At 47.7% G+C, this 22203-nt stretch overlaps 2 protein-coding genes and 1 long non-coding RNA gene across 5 annotated transcripts in view; 1 reads left to right on the forward strand and 2 right to left on the reverse strand.

Moving 5' to 3' along the window:
• PIGC (phosphatidylinositol glycan anchor biosynthesis class C) overlaps positions 1–22203 on the reverse strand; it is a 31594-nt gene that overhangs the window by 6749 nt on the left and 2642 nt on the right. The window contains exons 3-7 of one of the 3 annotated variants that reach the window (XM_068109607.2): positions 21101–21255; positions 16718–16830; positions 15603–15658; positions 11029–11176; positions 1853–2019 (exon numbers count right to left, since the gene is read on the reverse strand). In XM_068109607.2, the coding sequence (XP_067965708.2) occupies positions 1853–2019; positions 11029–11176; positions 15603–15658; positions 16718–16830; positions 21101–21255 (639 nt within the window). The remainder of the gene's footprint in view (positions 1–1852; positions 2020–11028; positions 11177–15602; positions 15659–16717; positions 16831–21100; positions 21256–22203) is intronic. The other 2 variants (XM_068109609.2, XM_068109608.2) reach the window with 2 other exon arrangements.
• On the forward strand, positions 2015–4488 carry LOC137422935 (uncharacterized). Its single transcript, XR_010983612.2, has 2 exons — positions 2015–3300; positions 3491–4488. It is a non-coding gene; the product is annotated as an uncharacterized LOC137422935 (long non-coding RNA).
• Positions 19951–20919, reverse strand: LOC137423847 (uncharacterized; the record flags this gene model as incomplete). The annotated part of the gene is made up of 1 exon (XM_068111393.2): positions 19951–20919. A coding segment is annotated over one exon (969 nt), but the record flags the coding sequence as incomplete, so codon positions are not given.

The following is a 22203-nucleotide window of genomic DNA, read 5'->3' on the forward strand; positions in this document are numbered from 1 at the left end:
CCATGCTTACACGCGGAATTCAAGTAGGGGTCGGACCAAGTCCGAGTAGGCAGACATAAACATGGTGTAATACGTGCAAAGGCACGTTTAGCATTAAATAGCATTCACTGGGCCTTTTGCACAACCGCATCACACAGCCGATGAGTTCAAGAAGAGATTAAAAATAACCCACAGGTCACAAACTTGGGCTACAGCTGGGATGGGAATCATGTAGGGATCAAATTGGTCCATCCTTGCCTAAGTGCAGGTGTTGGCATTTGGAAATGCTCAGATGCATTTCCAGAACGCTGCCCTTGCACAGATGGAGTCGAGGTCTTCTTGCATAGTCGGGGCTTCCCTCGTGTCACAGATGAGTTTCACGTTATCAGCAAAGAGCAGGCATTGGCTGACGAGGTGATCAGGCAGGTCATTTATGTAGATTATTAATAGGTGGGGACAACCTTGATGGACACTGCTTAGTGCAGGAGTCCTATCGGAGAAGACACTATCAACAAGGAACCTAAACTGCTTGGAGGTTGGGAACGCAGCTAGCCAGTCTGGCATTTTCTGCGATTCAGTAGCTAGCAAATCTCTTAGGAAGACTTTGGATGACCGAGTCGAAGGCTTTACTGATGTTTCAATAGCAAAGTTCTATAGTGAGGCCCCTCCTTCGGCATACGGGTTACTTTCTCCACAGTGGTGACGAGGTTGCAACGTGAGGCAAGATCTCCCTTTGACAAAGCCATGCTGAGCATTGCAGAAAAAGGAGGAGTTTATCAGGTGGTCGATTATAGCCAACTTTACAAGTCTCTCCATGACCTAACGGGCTGCACTTGTTAAGTTTATGGGGTGGTAATTTGTGACCACGTCCTTGTGCCCTTTCTTGTGGATCAGTGTGACGATTGCATTCTGCCAGTCTTCAGGAACAGTTCCACTATTTAACATTTAGTTGGAAAGGGTAGTAGCTAGAGGATCAGCCAGGACCTTAGCAAGTGCTTCTAGGAGTTCTGGTTGAATACCATCAGGTCCTGCAGACTTGGTGGCATTGAGGCATGACAGGATGCCTGGCACCATGGCAGGTGTCACTTGGAAATGTAGCATCAGCTGCCCTCTATAGCAGCTCAAATAGAGGATATGTGAGGTGGAAATTGCGCTGATACGCGTTTTCTAAGAATATTTGAAAGGCATCGACTGGCGTAGCTGTGATACTGGACTCGATGAACACAACAATAGGGATCGTACTGGAGGGAGACCTTTAATTAGGCACCTCATGTTGTGTTTTGCTCTCTCTGGTTAAAGTCTTAGCACAGTTTCGGGCACGCCTGTAACTCCCAGCTGTGCTCAGTGCCTGATTGCATGTAGGCATTCCAAGTGACGGTTCCTATAATCTTCTCTAGACCCGACTTTGGAACCAGGGTGATGTCAAGACTGGGTTTACACGGTAAAGGGGAACGAAGATAGCTTCTCGGTGCAGAATCTTGGTCTTGAAAACTTTCAACAATGGAGACTGACGTATTACTGCTGGGGGGAATTTTCCATATAAACCGGAGAATTATAACTTTCTTTGCCCAAATGATGTGTGAACACCAGAGGTTGTTTTCCTCTGACGACGAGATAATGCCTGAAACGTCAGCTTCCTGCTTCCCATAGCAGGTCTGTGTGCTGATGCAGATTGACATGAACTTTCATGAGTAAGACTAGTCATGAATGCTGTGCAAGTAAGTTGGGGACCAGGAAATAGAAAGCCAGACACTCGCACTGGTGGAGGTCGGTGTTCCCGGAGATATTGATTTTGACCTTTTTAAAAATTTCTGCTCGCTTTGGGTTCAAAAATTTCTCTCCATGGTGAACAGTTTTGGGGTAAATTACTCACTCTTTGTAGAGCTGCAGTTTGATGAGCCAAAGAGGAATGAGGAAAGAGAGCAAGAAGAGGAGCACGATGGCGAGCGCCGCACACGCTGGGGCGACCAAAGCCAGCGCGGTTACCACCACCACCGCAAACAAGACGGTGAGCACGCCATGGCATCCTGTACTCTGCTTCTGTATCAGACACACGTTTTGGTGTCACACACCTTAAATGGTCTGTTTCTGGAGTTAAATATGACAGAGTAATACTGGCATTGATTGGGAATTAATTGTGCAAAAAAAAAAAATATATATATATATTGTTGCGGATCTCAACGTCGGCCCTTTTTCCCCTTAAGAAGGGGGGATTAATCCCCTTGTCCGCGACTGACCGACGTGAGTCCTGGGGGTCCCAATGCTCCTTCCGGTCGGGAGCAGCCAGGGTATTTGGTCTACGAAAAGTCCCAAGGACCTGAGTGCCACTCCTGACCGCGAAGCAGGGGAGGGACTCCCGCTCGAACCCCAGTTTTAGATGGTCTAGTTGCCGAGCGGTTTTTAAGGGGCTGTCACACCTTGACGTTTTAGCCAGCGTATGCCGACGTATCAAAATTTATCTAAAACGCTGGCGTACGCTGAACTTTTTTTTTTTTCCCCGTTTTTGGGCGTATAATAGCATATTCATAACGAGCTGGACGTATGCATAACGTATTATTAACGTACACAGAACGGTTCGATAACTTATAGATAACTTATACCAACGAATGCTTAGCATGTTGTCGGCGTTCACAACTTATGCCCAACGATAGTCTAACGTATGCATAGCGTGCGGCAGCGTATCGCCGACGATCACGTGGCGTAGCCTATAAAAGGCTGCCGCCGACGATTCAAATCATAACCGCACTAGACATCGAAGTGTCAACATCACCGTCATGCCGAAGAAAACTTCGAAGAATGCTGCCAAGAAGTCTCCTGGCCGTGGCCGTGGACGCGGACGCAAGGAGGATCCATCATCGCCCACACCCTCCCCATCACGCTCACCCTCTGACGGAGAGGATGCTGGTTCCAACGCCTCTCGGGCATCGTCGGTGTCATCGATAGCTGCGCCCGTGGCCTCCACCTCCTCTCCGCCAACCCTTGCGAAGAAGAGGACCAAGAAGACACAGTGTTGTCTTGATGTCCAAGAGGAGCAGCTCATGTGCGATTTCCTTCACGAGAACGCCATCCTCTGGGACATCAAGAAGACTGACTACCGGAGGGTGGACAAGAAGGCAAAGCTCTGGGAGGATCACGCCAAGGCCATGGGGAAGACTGTCGAGCACCTTCAAGAGTGGTTCAAGTCCGTGTGAGACACCCACACCCGTCTCGACAAGAAGAGCGGTGACGGCGCCCCGGAAATGACAGAGGGAGCGGTGGGTGAAGGCAACCTTTGGCTTCCTCACGACTGTGGTCCGCCATTGTGCTGAGCCCGTCAACAGTGTAAGTATAAACACATTAATATCAATACTAATATTTATTTATATTAGTTTTACTGTACTACGGATCTCTACTGTACTACTGTACTACTGTACTACTTTACTGTACTACTTCTCACAGAAGCAAATTAAGCATTGATTACTACAAATCATTGAATTTGCCTCGTATTTTTGCCTTGTTGTCATAATTGCAGGTAAGGGAAACCATTGCAGCACACAGCGGGGACCTCGAGGCTGCCGAGGCTGCCTGTGCAGGGATCGTGGTTGATGATGACAGCACACCCTCCCCTGTCCCCTCGTCATCCTCACAGGGCAAGGGGAAGCATGGCCAGGACGATGACCAGTTGCTGCAGTCACTCCAGAAGAGGGTGCACGAGTCTGGGGAGCTCCTCAAAGGTCTCGCACAGCCTCAGCCCATCACAGCCACCGCAGCCTTCGCCAACTACGTGCGTGACAGCCTGGTCAGCATGTCTAAGCGCAAGTTCCGGAAGGCAAGGTCGCGCATCAACACCATCCTCAGTGAGATGATAGATGAGGAGAGTGATGAGGAAGAACCCCCCATAGTCCCCACCTTCCCTGCTCCTGCTTCCGTGCGAGCAAGTGCAGCAGCAGCTACCTACACCCCCACGGCGTCAGAGATGTACCAGCTACCTCCCCACATGTGGAGACACACAGGGCACCGGCTGCGTCACTCTGGGGCTCACAGACAACTGACTATGTGGACCCGTACATGCAGCAGCCACTGCAGCCACAGTACCAACAGCAGCAGCCTCGGTACCAGCGGATGATGCCCCCTCCCCCTCAGTATGGGTTCCAGCCTCCTCCTCCTCAGATCACGCAGCAGCCAAGCTCCGCCTCTGCATCTGCCGCTATAGGCTCAGCTGGCCAGGTACTGAACCAGAGCCCAAGCGCCTTTGACACTAGCGGTCAGAGTCTGTATAACATCTCTGGACTCTCAGCAATGCTCGACCTGTCCAGCGGTCCTGATGCTGCAAGCAGCCCGTCTGGGGAGCTGAAGACACCGCCACCACCAGAGAAGAACAAGTTACAGTGACAGTGACAGTTGTGTACTTCTCAAGATTAGCAGAGACATTGTTGTGGCCATGTTTGTGCCATTTTGTATATACGTTTGACCATTGTTATCATGTTCCATTATTTTTGCGAGCACTGAATAAAAGTTGAGCAAACTCTTTATGTTTGGTGATGTTATTGTTTTAATATTTAAGTCATAAACAATAATTAACAATAATAAATTATGGCCTTATCAGGAGGAATCTTAGTCTCTGAGGTCCTTTATTGCCTGAACAATGCAGTAAAACAAATATCTAAATCATCCTATCTTGCCACGGATCTGCGCCAGCTGGGGAGTTAACCCAGTGCTTGAGGAGATTCCTCTGTTTCTTTCCGTCCTTGGAGGCAGTTTTTTTTTTTTTTTTTTTTTTTTTTTTTTTGTACACTGAATCGAGGCTCGTGAAAGAGCTGACATTTACTTCACAAACAAATCAACCAGACAAACAAAATATATAAAAAGAGGGAGCGGAAGACAAGAGAATGGGAAGCACACAAACACTTGAGAGCACACAACATTTAAGAGCAGGGAGATGTGTGGGAGGGAGAGGGCTTGGGGGGAGGAGGCGTGGGAAGGGGGGGGGGGGGGTGGGAGAAGAAAAAACACAAGGACACCAAGGACTTCCAGGACAGACGTTGGTATTTAAAAAAGTGGAATTGGGGTGAAATTATCGGGGATAGAAAAGATCAAGGTTTTGGATGGGGGAAGATAAGAGATGGTGGTGAACAGCTGTTTTGGTGGGATTGAAGAATGGTGGGATTGAAGAGAGTGAGGGAGTTTGTTCCAGAGGCGAGAGAAAAGAGGAATGAAAGAGTGAAGGTGAGCAGAGTCTTGATTTTGGCAGTTTAACCAGAAGAGGGTTGCAGGCAGATCTTGTGCGACCTGTAGGAATATTTGCGGGACAGAGCCCAGAGAGAGCTGGGGGGGCAAGGCCAGAAAGGAGTCGGTAGAAGACGGAAAGACCACCAACCTGCCTGCGGTGAGTGAGTGAGAGGCCCTTGGAGTTAGCTTCATCGTGGGAGATTCCAATGATTCTGAATGCTACTGTTGGGGCCAGTAGCTGTCTGTGTATCCTCCAAGTGATGTCCCTCTCGCCATGCTCCTGGAACAAGGTCGCGGTTCTCATTCTCTGCCCGGTCAAGCTGCTGGTTCTGTAGTCCTGGGTACCTGGAATTTGAATTTGATTTTATTTACTTATAAAGCGCACCTATAATAAAAACATATATTCTAATGCGCTGTAAAATAAAAAGTAATATAATGATACATATAACATTTAAGGTAAATCATATAATGTTTATAAGCATAGGCTAAAAGTTAAATTGCATTGTATACTGTATAATATATGCTCTGTAAACATGAATTACCTGGTCTTCATGAGGTTGTGCAGGATCAAGCATGCTTTGACAATGAGCTTGACAGTGGAGGGGTGATGCTGCATGGCCTTGCCGGATCCTCCATCTCTCGGATGACATGGACATCTGCTCACCATGGAGTCTGGAACACTGACGGGTTCCTCCTGTGAACCCCATTTATACCAATTCCCCTAAACGCTGCCAATACGCCATTATACGGTAGCTGTAACGTTCAGTAAGTTCTGTGGTCGTCCGGAAGACGTCAAATATGTCTACATACGTCAATATGCGTTGGAGATACGTTACACATAGGTTCAAAGCACGTTACTCATAGGTTAGAAATAAGTTTCGGGTACGCTAGACATTATCTCGACGTATTTCGACTTACAAGTAACGTGTGTCGACGTGTGTCAACGATCGCCTAACGTGCCTACAACTTGTGGCCAGCGTATGCGGAACGTGTGAGTCATACGCTGGCATGCGTCGACAAATTTTGTGCATGCACAAAATTTGTCGACTGCCTCGGCGTACTACGACGTATGCCAGTGTGCTTCAGCGTGCTCTTACCGTATACAAAACTTACCCATAACGTATTCGACATGTGCCAGCGTATTCGCCAAATTTTTCATACGTCGGCATACGCTGGCTAAAACGTCAAGGTGTGCCAGCCCCTTTAGCAACCCAAAGTTCGAGTCATTAGCATTCACTAAACCCGATCCTAAACGTTGGCCAAATCGTGCCACAGGTATTCAATGATGGAGAAGACAAGGACGAACGGATGTGAAGGAAAGAAGGCAAGGTAGGAAGAACAGGATTTATTATTATTTACACACAACCAAAGCAGGGGAGAAAAGAAATGTAATTTACAGGGAAATGGAAGGAGCAGAAGGACACAGAGCAATTTCTAGCTTATCTATGCAGTCTTACTTATACCCCAGGGACAAGACAGACAGAACGAACTCACTCACATGAATAGGGAATTGCAGTGTGGATTGGCTGGAGGGAGAGTAAGGTAGGACCACAAGGCTGGAAGGTTTAGCAGGGCGCACAGCAAGCAGGTCCTCTCCGGGCTGGGAGCGAGCAGGGCGGCGGCGGCACACGTATCTTGTTCGTTCCACGCGGCAGGGCTCGTTCTTGCCTTGACACGCCTTGGGCTCTTTCGGTCATCTGCTCCGGTCCTCTTGCGCGATCGTCGTACGCATATATCAAGCGGGGTCGTGACACGTCCTCGGCCGTTTGGGTCCCGCCCCCCATACTCTGTGTTGGTGGCCTTATATTGCAATCCATGGTCTTTTTTTTTTTCTTTTTTTGTATACTGAATCGACGCTCGTGAAAGAGCTAACATTTACTTCACAAACAAATCAACCAGACAAACAAAATATATGAAAAGAGGGAGCGGAAAACAAGATGGGGAGAGAAGGGGAAGCACACAAACACAACATTTGAGAGCAGGGAGATGTGTGGAAGGGAGAGGGCTTGGGGGGAGGAGGCGTGGGAAGGGGGGTGGGGGGGGGGGGGGGAGAAGTATAAAACACAAGGACACCAAGGACTTCCAGGACAGAAGTTGGTATTTCAAAAAAGTGGAATTGGGGTGAAATTAGCAGGGGTAGAAAAGATCAAGGTTTTGGATGGGGGAAGATAAGAGATGGTGGTGAACAGCTGTTTTAAAGACCTGGAGGGTGGAGTGGGATTGAAGAGAGTGAGGGAGTTTGTTCCAGAGGCAGGAGAAAAGAGGAATGAAGGAGTGAAGGTGAGCAGAGAGTCTTGATTTTGGCAGTTTGACCATAAGAGGGTTGCAGGCAGATCTTGTGCGGCCTGTAGGAATATTTGCGGGACAGAGCCCAGAGAGAGCTGGGGGGGCAAGGCCAGAGAGGAGTCGGTAGAAGACGGAAAGACCACCAACCTGCCTGCGGTGAGTGAGTGAGAGGCCCTTGGAGTTAGCTTCATCGCGGGAGATTCCAATGATTCTGAATGCTTTGGTTTCAACAGCGTGAAGACGAGCTAGGTGTGAGGCAGGAGCACCAGCCCAGAGGGGAGAGCAATATTCCATTGAGCTGCAGATGAAAGCCTTGTATGTGGTGAGGAGCTCAGGTGTGCCAAGGAAGGACTTCGCACGACGGAGGATGCCCAGTCGGCGACTGGCTTTGGAGGCCAGATTTGAAATGTGGTTTTCCCAGGAAAGATCATGGCAGATATTGAGACCCAAAAGCTTGAGTGACAGAACTTCTTGGAGAGGATTATTCAGAAAGTGGATGGGAGGGTTGTCCAGTCGGTCTTTTCGGAGAGACATCGTAAGAGTGTGAGATTTGTCAGGATTGAAGGACATGTTCCACTTGTTTGACCAGTCTGTGATTTTGTCCAGGTCTGCAGAGAGTGAGGAGGATGCAGACTGCCGATCTGAGGGATGAAGAATGGAGCGAAAGAGAGTAGAGTCATCAGCAAAGAGATACAGAGGATTTTCAAGAGAGTCAGAGAGATCATTGATGAAGACCAGAAAAAGCACAGGGCCCAGAACACTGCCTTGTGGAACTCCAGCCTGAACAGGAAGAGGAGATGAGAGAAACCCATTCAGGGCCACACGTTGACTACGACTAGAGAGGAAGTCCGCCAGCCATGCGTGGAGATTTCCATGGATACCAAAAGAGGAGAGTTTGGTGAGCAGAGCGGGGTGCCAGACCGTATCGAAGGCACGTGATATGTCAAGGGAGACTGCTCTAATTTCCTGTTTGGCATTGAGGACCTCCATCCATTGTTGAGAAAGCAGAAGCAGCATGTCCAGAGTAGAGTGTCCAGGTCTGAAACCAAATTGATGATCAGAGATCAAGCCATTGGAGAAGAAGAAAGATTTCATATCTGAAGCAATGATGGATTCCATGACTTTGCTGATAATTGGGAGAAGGCTGATTGGTCTGTAGTTGCTGGGATCTGTTTTTGCACCTTTTTTGTGCAAAGCGGTGATGTTGGCAGATTTCCAAGCAGATGGAAGATGACCTTGAGCAAAAGAGAGGGTGAAGAGAACAGAGAGAGGGAGTGAAAGAGCGGAAGAACAGGATTTTAGGACCCGTGGGCTGATGCCGTCAGGTCCAGTTGCAGAAGCCGAGTCGAGGGTTGACAGAAACTTTTCCACCTTGTCAGGAGGAAAGGACACAGAGTCCAGGAGCAGCTGGGTACGACTGGGTATGGTGGGTACAGAGAGGGATGGGTTTGGGACACAAGATTTAGAGGCAAACACAGAGTTGAGGCATTCAGCTTTTTCACGTGCGGAGTCAGCCGAGTGGCCATTTGAGGTGAGGGAGGGGATGGAGGGGGAACAAACACCAGAAACAGATTTGACCAGACGCCACCAGGATTTGGAAGAGGGAGACAGATAAGAGAGTTCGGTCCTGAGAACGGAGAGATATTGTTTCCTGGCTCTCCTGAGGGTGGACACACACTTGTTTCGGGCTTTGTGAAAGGAAATGAGATTTCCTTCCGTTGGATTTGCTTTCCAGGAGACGAAAGCAAGTTGTTTCTGGGCAATGGCCTCACCACAAGATTCCGTGTACCATGGACGGGAGGAAGGGTATGACAACAGAAGACGAGATGGGATAAATCTGTGCATGAGAGAGAGCAGTTTGCTTTGGAAGAATTCCCAGGAAGAATTTATGTCAGAGGCAGTAGAGATGGGAGACCAGTCCAGATGATTGATGGCTGCTTGAAGACCGTGCCAGTTGGCCTGAGTGAAATGCCAGACTCGCCGACGCTGAGGAGGCTCTCTGAGAATGGTCAGAGAGATGTCTACTTTAACAAGCACATGATCAGAAGAGCCGATTGGAGCAGAAGAAGAGCAGCAGACATTTTCAGGGAAGTTAGTCATAACCAAGTCCAGAAGAGAAGATGCTCCGTTGACTGAAATCCGGGTCGGGAAATTGACAGATTGTGTCAGTCCCAGTGAGTCACAGAAGTCCTTTGCTGAAGAGCCATGGCTGGTGAGAGAGGTACCCACACCCAGCCAACTGGCATGGTGACAGTTGAAATCACCACATATGAGGAAGAGAGAGTTGGGATGGGTAGATAGAAGTTGGTCCATATTCTCAGACAGCGAGATGTAGATGGAGTCATCACTGTTTGGTGGACGGTACAACACACATATGAACAAAAGGTGGGAGCGAAGGGGAAGCCGTAGCCAAAGGTATTCCTGGGGGTGAGGTGGAGAGAGGGCAGTGCAGGGCAAGTGAGGAAGAGTTTTTTATAAAGATAGCAACCCCACCTCCAGGACGAGGCTCAGGTCTATCATACCGGAGGAGGGAGTAACCTGGGAGAGATACCAAGGAATCAGAGACATCATGAAGGAGGAAAGTTTCTGTTAAGCAGATCACATCTGGTTTGTCAGAAGCAACCTGTATGGAGAGATCAGACAAGTTTGAGCGAAGGCCCCGGATGTTTGAGGTCCATACTGTTAAGGAAGAGGAAGGGGGAGCATCGGATACAGAACAGGGGGGGGGGGGGGGGGGGGGGGAGCGGCAGGGTAAGATGTGGAAGAGGAGGAAGAGGTAGGGAGAGCTGTTGAAGGTGTGTCGGAGATTACAGAATAGCTTGGAGAAAGGGAAGAATGGGGCAGACAAAAGGTTTGATGGTGATTGGGGGAGGCGCAGTGAGGTGTTATTTGACGAGGGGGAAGAGCGAGGCAGAAGGTTGAGGGAGTATCCTTAATGTATGTTGTATCCTTAATTGGGCATTTAGGCGCACAGCCCCGCCCCTCGTGGCGCGCCCTGGGCTTGTACTTTTATTTGGGCATGGGGCTGAACATCCCCGCCCCTCGTGGCACGCCCTGGGCTTGTATCCTTATTTGGGCATGGGGCTGAACAGCCCCGCCCCTTCCTGTCGAAACAGAGCACGGAGCACATATTCACCATAGCAGCGAACGCCGCTTCCAAACCCAGGCCAGTTGAGAGGACGCGCACCCCACGCTTGTCAAGCTGCTTTACCCAGAGAGGGAGAGTTTGGTTGGGAAATGTAATTATTGAAGGGGAGCTATCCTTACTTGATTCGGAGCAATGGAGTGTCAATTACTGGGCAACAGAGTCTTAAACTGGAACACATAATAAGGGAATAACTATTTAGAGGTTCTAAGATTGGCTAGGTGTATGCGATGAATTAACTAAGTGGGACGATCTTTGACCGTTACAATTATGGAGGTATTTACACAGATCATGACATTTACAAGGTGTGGTATTTACAAAAATTACAGGATTCTCAAATCCGTTACAATATATATATATATATATGACAGTGATCGCGACAGCACCGTGAACACTGTTTGAGGTTTCACCTTCAGCTTCTTCTGAAGTAAAGGCCAAAGTGCGAACAGCTCGCAGGCGAAGGTGATGAGGGTGAACGTGTGCAATGGCCCAGCAAGCCGCGAGGCAAGACATACGGAAGCAAAGAGTGCCATGTTCAGGGAGAGACCACTGGACACGCTGCGGGGATAAGAAGCGGAATAGATGTGAGGATGTTCGTTCCAGAAGAAGAACTATACTGTGATTGCTTTCATGGCCCCAATTAATCCCACCTATTTATTGGGTATGTTGCATTAGTTTTCTCTCTCCACACCCCTCTATCCCGACTACAATTACTGTACCAAATCTGTCAACACCATTTTGTAAATCTTTTCTCGACCGAAGCAGAATCTTTTGATCGTAGACCACCCCAGAAACACTCCGCTTACTCGGGTGGGTGAGGGGCCTGTCAAAATGAGAGTCTGCCCACCCCAGCCCTCACCTACACACACATCCTCACTGCAATGGCCCCCTCCAAATTCAACCTCCCCCTCTACCCCTTTCTTCCAAGGTAGAACCCAAATACAGCAATGTACTTCAAATTTACCACATGCACCTGTCATATCCCAAATATCCACATCTCAATTCTCTCGCTCACCATTACCCATGTTTTCCCTACGTTTTCCCTACATTTTCCAAACTCTTCCTGGTGGGCAAACATGTCCCATGATAACCCTATCCTTGTTCCCTCATTGAGCACATCCACCACAAACAAAGGACTAAGCGCTAACTTCTGATGTGAGATGAAGCTTCCCTTCATTTCAAACATAGCACCTCCTTTGGAACGCTGCAAGACATCTGATTCATGTCTGTCTATCTCTATTTCTCTCCTCTCATTTTAACAGGTCCCTCGGCCATCCTAGTGGTGGTGCCGCTGTTTATGCAGATAACTTTTCCTCATTGGCTCTTGTACGCCCCGGCTCTCCAGAATATCTCGAGCTGCGCATACCTCTCTGCAACCGCTTAATGTTTCTGTGAATGGCCCACCCTGTACAATTATCGAGGTACTCCGCTGGAATAAGATAATGTGTAATACTGGCTACCACCAGGTGGCGACTGTGTGCTACGCCAGCGCATTACGTCTGGACACAGATGCAATGCCCTCCCCTCTGGATTGGGTAATCATGGAATCCATCATTGCTGGCTGACGTCAAGTCTTTCCTCTTTTTCAAACGGCCTAATCTCTGACTATTAGTTTTTCTGTCAGTCAACAAGACATCACTCACCTATTTTGTTTCTCTCTCAGCAATTGTTTGAAGCCCTGAATCTCAAACATGATGTCAGGATCATAACCCAGGATATACCTCAAGCAATCGATCCAGTTTGGCATCATGTTCTGCTTGTCGAGCTTCCTGCCTATCGCAAAAAAGATGGTCTTCATTCCTCGCTTTCTTCCTCCACTCGGGCCGTCAACTCCTCCGTCTCTGCCATCACAGTGGAGGCTGCGGTGCCTTTTGGTAGCATCTTGAACCGAGTGTTGTTCCTCATTGACATCGATCTCTATGAAACACTCTTTTAGCAGATGACTCCACATCGTGTTGTACATTGCCGCCATCACACTGGCTGTCTGACAGCAGCTGCGCATCTCTCCGCTCATCTCGTTGATGGCATGCTGGTCTGAAAAATGTAGCACGGCTTTCAATCCCAGCAAATCTCTGACAAAGCCCATCACACCGCATGGATCGTCAACTGAATCCACCTATTTCCATGATCATCAACAACTGAAAAAAAGGTTATCTTGAACTTCTTGACCTCACCATCAGCCATGATGAAAAAGCCTCTGTCATGCATTCTCTCCTTGCCAAATCAGAAGGACTCAGCCTCAGGCTTTGTCTGGACCTTGGAATACTGGTCTCTTCCGTGGGTGGGCAGCTCCAGCATCACATCCTCTCCTGAAATCTGTACAATCCAAAGCATTCCCATTATTGGCATCTCCTGTGATGAGACCGAAACAAAACCAATTGCTCTCGTCACAGACAGGTCGGTGGCCTTTTTTCTTCTTCTTGTTTTTTCTCTTTAATCTTTTTTTCAGTCTACCCCCCGTGTCTGTCTTCCGAGTCTCCACAGCTCCTCCACTCCACAACGTTTAAGGTGTTGGGTTATAATTCTGGATTTAAAAGTTTTTTGTCCATGCACCAAGAGTAACATCGGATGGACTGTCGCCTCTTTGGCCTTCCAGACATGGGAATTCTAAGCTCATTGAGGAACGAGCATGACCATGCATCAACGTAATCAGCAGAATCTTCTTCTTTTGTGGGTAGCATCATTGGCTGGGGGGAGGATGCAGCTGTGTCACTGATAATTTTACAGTGCCCCCTGTAGGTTGGAGCAAGAATTTAATTTGTTCATGGCTCTGGGGATGCCTCACCTCGCGAAGGACACCATATGGGATCTTTGTACTGTAATGTAATTACATTCCCATTATTACATTACAGTGCAAAGTACTTTGTACACCAACAAAGTACCTTGTAATGTAATTACATTACAGTACTTTGTACACCACCTGCAATGTCGGCATACGGGACGCCAAGCTTAACGTCCATCTGAGGGACGGCACACGTTCATCAATCACCCTGCCTGTGAAATACTGGGATTACAGCTTATAGCTTGGTCGGGATTCGAACCAAGGCGAGACAGCTTAGAAGTGAGTCTGCGTACCTCTAGGGCCAAGGCCATACTGCCAGCCCCAGGAAAATAATACATTAAAGCGTATGGTCACTTACTTTTCATACACCATCCATTGTGGGATCTCATAAAGCTCTATACTTGCACGGCAAAAGGGTGTGTCCTTTCCTTAATGGGCCTATCCTTTATTGATATCAGGACAATTTTACCATAAATCATTTGGAGGGAAACAATCGGGGGTTCGACCCATCATGGAAGTTTCCAGATGAGGTTTGCAAGACTAGCTGAGCAGGTGGCATGAGTGCGTACACTTTGAAAACAGCTTACACTGATGCATCCTAAATTGTGTTGAAACAAACGAGATAACTCCGGGCTCGTTACATACAGTGCATTCAGAAAGTATTCAGACCCCTTCACTTTTTTCACATTTTGTTATGTTGCAGCCTTATGCTGAAATCGTTTAAATTCATTTTTTCCCTCATCAATCGACACTCAATACCCCATAATGACAAAGAGAAAACAGGATTTAAAAAGTTTTGCAAATTTATTAAAAAGAAAAAACTGAAATATCACATTGACATAAGTATTCATACCCTTTGCTATGACACTTGAAATTTATCTCAGGTGCCTCCCATTTTTCTTGATCTACACCTTGATTGGAGTCCACCTGTGGTAAATTCAATTGATTGGACATGATTTGGAAAGGCACACACCTGTCTATATAAGGTCTCACAGCTGACAATGCATATCAGAGCATATCAGGCTTTATGGCAGAGTGGCCAGACAGAAGCCTCTCCTCAGGGAAAGACACATGAAAGCCCGCTTGGAGTTGCAAAAAAGCACCTGAAGGACTCTCAGACTGTGAGAAACAAAATTCTGTGGGCTTTCATGTCTTTTCCTGAGGAGAGGCTTCCGTCTGGCCACTCTGCCATAAAGCCCAGATCGGTGGAGTGTTGCAGTGATGGTTGTCCTTCTGGAAGTTTCTCCCATCTCCACACAGGATCTGTGGAGCTCGGCCAGAGTGACCATCAGGTTCTTGGTCACCTATATTGCCAAGGCCCTTCTCCCCCGATTGCTCAGTTTGGCCGGGCGGCCAGCTCTAGGAAGAGTCCTGGTTGTTCCAAACTTCTTCCATTTACGAATTGTGGAGGCCACTGTACTCTTGCGAACCTTCAATGCAGCAGAGATTTTTTTTGTCGGCTTCCCCAGATCTGTGCCTCGACACAATCCTGCCTTTGAGCTCTGCAGGCAGTTCCTTCGACCTCATGGCTTGGTTTTTGCTCTGATATGCATTGTCAGCCGTGAGACCTTATATACACAGGTGTGTGCCTTTCCAAATCATGTCCAATCATTTGAATTTACCACAGGTAGACTCCAATCAAGGTGTACAAACATCTCAAAGATGATCAAAAGAAATGGGAGGCACCTGAGCTAAATTTCAAGTGTCATAGCAAAGGGTATGAATACTTATGTCAATGTGATATTTCAGTTTTTTCTTTTTAATAAACTTACAAAACTTTCTAAAATCCTGTTTTCTCTTTGTCATTATGGGGTATTGAGTGTAGATTGATGAGGGAAAAAATGAATTTAAACGATTTCAGCATAAGGCTGCAACATAACAAAATGTGAAAAAAGTGAAGGGGTCTGAATACTTTCTGAATGCACTGTATTTATGAGTTACCAATCCCCTGGCCCACCCCCTTCTCAGAATGCCTTGCGGTGAATCAATTGAGCTTGTTAGGTTATCACCACCATTTAGTGATTACAAAGTCCATATACAGCTGGCGTTAACCTGGTACAATGGGTAACCCGTCACGGGATGCATGCTGAGCAGCGTTCACTACCATTGCTAACAATGCAAGGAGGTGGGGTTAGGGGGTGGGATGCGGTTGTGCTTAAATGGAGGAATAAATCAAATAAGCCAAGTGGTACGAATACTCACATTGCAGCATTGGCACCGTAATCGAAGAACAGAAGGTGTCCGAGCAGCATGAAAGTCTAATGGGGAATAATCAATCGTTAGTTACCATTAAATTTCCCACTGAAATAGAGGGCGATCTGACGAGTGATTCACGTATACATCCAAATTATTTATTTAAAATCTAGGAGGTTTTAACTGAGAAGCACAACATTTTCCTTTTATTTATTTATTTATTTTAGACATAGGAATTCAGACATGCTTTTGGGATGTGCTGAGATTGTTTCAATTTCCAGCAAATGCGGAACTGTTGAAATGAAGTACGAATGCGAAACCTTCGGGCCTTCCACCGATCCATGCGGCCTTGGGAGTTTGCAGTCCGGGGAGCTGCAAGCTATCAGCTTTTTGGGCGAGTTCAGAAAGTTCAACAACTCTTTAGTTGTCGCGGTACGTTTCCAAGTGTTTTCGGCTTCTTTTAAAAGCTCGGAGTCATTTTAGGTAACAATCCTCGTCCCGCACACACAATATATGTTCGGCTGCCCTGATGATCCGTTGCTAGGGGTTTCTGCGCATGCGCACCGAGCGTATCGTATGCAGGGCAAGGCGTCGATGTGTACACCTTCCCTCGGATGGACGTTTAAACGATGTCCAATCCTTTAGCATCGTTTCATGGAAGTTGATAATGCCACGGTGCCTTTCGTGAAGAGCAAGCGAGTTATTGCCGGCACCCCGTACAAATTGCAAATTCCTTCCCGATTGTGCAAGCGGCGGTGTGAATGGGTCTTAGCCTTTTCCTCAATAACCATTGTTTTAACCAGAACATTTTTTTGAGTTTGTTTTTCATTCCAAATTCCTAGCAAATGCTCCATATTTTCCATTACAGATCTACATAGCTTCTACTGCGTGCTCTATTATGAGGTTGTAGAAACAACAATCCGTTATGAGCGGGAATCTTCCTCGTCACACAGACTAGTAATTCAGAAAGTTTAACTTTACTCTGATAAATTAGGGAGGAATAGTACATTGGCTCCAAGAAAAAGAACATTGGTGATTAATTTTTTTTTTTTTTTTTTACATTTTTGCTCCATCTTTAAAAATCTCAGAGCCCTGTTTTTTTATTTAGATTATAGGATTCTTACCGCCATGGCATAGATAGTGTCAGTACTGATCGTTTCGGTGAGTGTTTTGAGAAGTGGAGATAGGCCATAGGTAAATGACAGGAAGATCAAAACGCTTTTCAGATCAGCCAGCCCTGATTCAGGGGAAGAGAAGGAAGGGGGTGTGGAAAGAGAAAGACCATTTTTAATAAACGAGGACTAATCCTACACATGGAATATTTTAAACAATAGAAAAATCAGTTCACAATTTTCCATAAATGAAAAATGCAGGCCTTATATTATCACTAATGATCACAGGATTATTAGAACACACTTTCATTAAAATAAAAAGCTTAAAGCTTTGCATCAACGCTTCTGATATTAAAACATATTGTTACGGTCAGCCAGTCCGTTACAGTTGCCCGGTTCGAATCCGGCGAGTCATGTCAAAACGACCGCAGAGGCCAGGTGAATCGGATGGATCAAGGTCGGATCTCAGGCTTTGATATCCCCTACGTTCATGTTTGGACCGCTGAGCCACCAAACCTCTATGCGATCACAAGACCGATCTAATCAGGCCGAGCAAACCTTGGTCATGTGACGCAATCTTCTCCAACACCAATGGACCTTAATGGTTTTATTTACAACCATCAGATGAAGTCACCACAACGAGCAGAATTCAACCAAGTGAATAAGTCAGGTTTATGGGTATTGTAAATGGCATGGGGGGGGGGGGGGGGGGGAGGGGGGAAGGGGTATTGTACAGGGAAGCAATGCAATAACAGATAATGACTAAAACAACCTTAACCCACTACCGATATGTGCCCACGATGCCAACGCACGAGCAAACTGGCAGTTCAGGGTCCCGTGCAGAGCGAAACGTCCTATGCAGCAAAATTTCTCATGCAGGCGGAATGTGCCGTGCGGCAAAACAAGGGAGGTTGGAAGCGTGCAAGTGGCGTGGGCCTGGGGGTCAGCTGAGTGGGGTGTACCTTCTCCCTCCGGAGCTCGTTCTCGGCCATAGCTTTCGCCTCGGCGCTTCCAGGATTATCCTCTCGGATCTTTAATGCCCCAACCCTTTATAACTTCACCATGACGGTTTATGCCCCTCTGCCCTCATTCACCATTGGTCCTTCACTCGGCCTGGTGGCTGGAGCGGAACTTTGCTGACCCTTCACTCAGTACTGCCACAGCCACCAAGGAAACGACGGTGTTTTACCGCCTAATTTGATGGCTGAAGACCACGAAAAAAGACATTTAGGTCGGCAAACAGAGGATAAAATCATTCAACATAGGCTCTCAGCAATAAGGGGTTTTAGACACACAATGGGGTAGGTTTGATAGTCTAACTATACAAATTAACGACGTAATTTAATTACTTCTACACTTGTTCTGAAAACTTAATAATGAAAGCATTTATAATCCCACGAGTCATTTCCACAACAATATTGTTACAGTCGCCGGATTCGGACCAGTGCTCCGAACCCGATCCTGATGAACCCGTTACGATAGACCACTACGTGGACTTGAGGTCAAATCCTCCACCTACGCAATCACCAATGTAGCGACGGAACGTTGAGAAAGACCATACGCCGTCTGTCGAATATATACACAAAGAATTAAGTTAAGCACCCCCCCCGTTTTTTTACAACCTCACACATTACAAGTTTGTTGTCGTCAAAACAGTGTAATATACCCATGATATTGCTATATTTTCTGGAGAAGTGATATTATGGTCACATAAAAACATAACAATCATGCCGTTTTCAATATTTTATTCTGAATAATTTAAGGTGAAATTTTTTGGGAATTTTAGGCATATTTTCACCTCAATTTAAGTATGGAGCTATAGGTCCATCACGGACAGTGTGGATGACGTTTATGTTTTCTAACGTACAGTCATTGTTCTGAGAAGACCTCTAGCGATCTTTGCGTCAATAACGTGTGTAGGACCCACGTGATCGGATCACTGACTCAACCAATCACTTTTTTTCACTTTGATCACTCACTTTCATCAATGGATAATTGCTAATGTCATACCAATCATTATTTGATCTCACATACCTTAGAATATATGCCAATGTATACATATACACAAAGAATATATATTAGGGGGTGCTTACCTTAATTCGTTGTGTAGGGGTGCTTAACTTAATTCTTTGTGTATATATATGAATGATCGTTTTAAGGCCATTTTTCCCCGCTAGAGCGGGGGTTAGCCTTGCGGGCCCCATAACAATCATGGTTCCCTGTTTGAGGCAATGTTTTTATGGCCGGATGCCCTTCCTGACGCCAACCCTTGGTCACGCTCTTACGATGCGCAGGGATACGGTGTACCTATTCTAAACCGGGGTACACACCAGGATCATTCATCCCAGCAAGCTGGTACTCAATTTGCCGACCTCGGAAGGATGACAGGCTGAGTCAACCCCCCTGGCGTTAATTCAGTGATCGACCGGGATGCAAACCCAGGATCCTAGGATCCCAAGCCGGCACTCTAACCGCTAAGCCAACACCAGTCTGTCGGGAAAGCGAAATTGATCTTTGCTTTGGCTTTCCACATACAGGTAGCTCCAACAAGAATCTGACATTCTGTCCGGATCGCCGGATCCTATGAACAGGATCCGAGTGGTGGCTTGGTGCTCCAGCAGTAGTTTTCCGGTTTCTCGGCATCCTACAGACACCAATTTCCCATGGTCGTGATTTTTAACCACGCTGGGGTTAACAGCCAAATGATGAACCACAAACAAACCGACAAGTTAATTGAAGTTAATTGGCTTAAAGGGAAACTTCCTCTCTTAGGACTCCGAGGAGCAATTTAATCTGCGTGTGAGGGCGTTCTCCATCCAGCTCCTCTCATCTGGCGATCTCTAGCGCTTTATCTCCATCTTTCAGCACTTTTTATTATCTGCCGATCTTGATATAACCACCCAGCACGCAATCAACTAACTAACTCCATGAACCGCCTTTAGAGGCCATTTCCCCCCCCCCCCCCCCCCGCAGAGCGGGGATTGGACTTTTTTGGGCACCATGATCCCCTTTTTTTGAAGCAATGTTTTACAGCCGGATGCCCTTCCTGCCACCAACCCTATTTGTCACCTCTTGCGACACACAGGGAATTACCAGTGAACTGGTACTCAATTTGCCGACATCAGAAGGATGACAGGCTGAGTCAATCCCCTGGTGTTAATTCAGCGATCAACCGAGATTCAAACCCAGGATCCTAGGATCCCAGGCCTTCACCCTAACCGCTAAGCCAACACCAGGCTAACTAACTAACTAACTCCATGCCAGAATGGTTTTTCCACCTCCTGAGGCGAAGCTGGTTTTTCCACCTCCTGCGGCGAAGTTGGTTTTTCCACCTCCTGCGGCGAAGCTGGTTTTTCCACCTCCTGCGGCGAAGCTGGTTTTTCCACCTCCTGCGGCGAAGCTGGTTTTTCCACCTCCTGCGGCGAAGCTGGTTTTTCCACCTCCTGCGGCGAAGCTGGTTTTTCCACCTCCTGCGGCGAAGCTGGTTTTTCCACCTCCTGCGGCGAAGCTGGTTTTTCCACCTCCTGCGGCGAAGCTGGTTTTTCCACCTCCTGCGGCGAAGCTGGTTTTTCCACCTCCTGCGGCGAAGCTGGTTTTTCCACCTCCTGCGGCGAAGCTGGTTTTCCCACCTCCTGCGGCGAAGCTGGTTTTTCCACCTCCTGCGGCGAAGCTGGTTTTTCCACCTCCTGCGGCGAAGCTGGTTTTTCCACCTCCTGCGGCGAAGCTGGTTTTTCCACTTCCTGCGGCGAAGCTGGTTTTTCCACCTCCTGCGGCGAAGCTGGTTTTTCCACCTCCTGCGGCGAAGCTGGTTTTTCCACCTCCTGCGGCGAAGCTGGTTTTTCCACCTCCTGCGGCGAAGCTGGTTTTTCCACCTCCTGCGGCGAAGCTGGTTTTTCCACCTCCTGCGGCGAAGCTGGTTTTTCCACCTCCTGCGGCGAAGCTGGTTTTTCCACCTCCTGCGGCGAAGCTGGTTTTTCCACCTCCTGCGGCGAAGCTGGTTTTTCCACCTCCTGCGGCGAAGCTGGTTTTTCCACCTCCTGCGGCGAAGCTGGTTTTTCCACCTCCTGCGGCGAAGCTGGTTTTTCCACCTCCTGCGGCGAAGCTGGTTTTTCCACCTCCTGCGGCGAAGCTGGTTTTTCCACCTCCTGCGGCGAAGCTGGTTTTTCCACCTCCTGCGGCAAAGCTGGTTTTTCCACCTCCTGTGGCGATGCTGGTTTTACCACCTCCTTCGGTGGTGCTAATTACCAGCTTCAGCAGCCTCAAGACTGCGTATGACTAAAATAAACACTTAAAGAAATATCAAGAGCTCGTGGCAGTAGTGAATGCCCCAACAACCCCCACCCCTCCTTTCACCTCTTCTTACAAAAGTTGATGGAAAGACCTCAAGCAACTCACTTGTACGTCCACTGCACCTTCTGCCAGTGCCTCCATCTATCACATCGTAGAGGCAGTAGCAGAGAAAGGACAGAGCGAGACTACTCATGAAAAGTTGACTTGGCGCCAATGTTCCTGTCTCCATAAGCCACCAGCAGAGCACGAATATGCACACACTGCATGACACACGCCACACACCACACATCAGACAAGCATGGTGCATTCTCTGCATCCCAACCCAGTACCGTAATGTCCAATGAATGAAATCATCACGACGTTCAAAGAGGTATGCTAACTACTGTGGGAAGCAAGGAGAAGCTGCGATTCTGGGTGTTAACCCTGCTCTTTTATTCTAATGAAGGGTTAACTCCTGAAACAGAAGCTTCTCTTTGCATCCCATGGCAGTCAGCATACTTTATTGAACCTCGTTTTTATTACATCCATTGTTTAACTTCTACCTGCCCACCAATACAGATTGACACAAGCAGTCACCAGCATGACTAGTTTTTTCATTTTCTAGTAATGCCCAGTTACCTCGTGATGATAAAGAATAATTGGGTATTGCTCAGTGGAGTTGCAGGTATTCTGCATATTGAAACGATGGCACAGAAATCTACAAATTATCATGATAATTGTATACCTTTGATTTGGAAAGGAGAATAAGGGGGCAAGTATAAGGAGAAACCCATGCCACCTGCTGGTCCTCAGATGAGTGTTTCACGCTGAAAGAATCGACGAAAGAGGTGAAGACAGACATCCTAAGGTTCACCCTCTTGAGTAATGTCCGGCATGTTGTACTCAGAGCTTTACCCTTATCTCCAGGTCATGCACCTCTTTGCTCCTACCGTGCTGTGCCTCGCCTCCCCCCTCTTCCCTCCACTCTCCCCTCCCCCCCATACCTTTTCCCTCCGCTCTCCCCCCCCCCCCCCAATACCCTCTTCCCTCCACTCTCCCCCCCTCTTCCCTCCACTCTCCCCCCCTCTTCCCTTACACTCTCCCCCCCCCTCCATACCCTCTTCCCTCCACTCCCCCCCCCTCCATACCCTCTTCCCTCCACTCCCCCCCTCCATACCCTCTTCCCTCCACTCTCCCCCCCCCCATATCCTCTCCCTCCGCTCTCTCCC

This window comes from Myxine glutinosa, chromosome 3 (genome assembly GCF_964187855.1).
Source record: "Myxine glutinosa chromosome 3, kmMyxGlut1.1, whole genome shotgun sequence".
Taxonomy (NCBI): Eukaryota; Metazoa; Chordata; class Myxini; order Myxiniformes; family Myxinidae; genus Myxine; species Myxine glutinosa.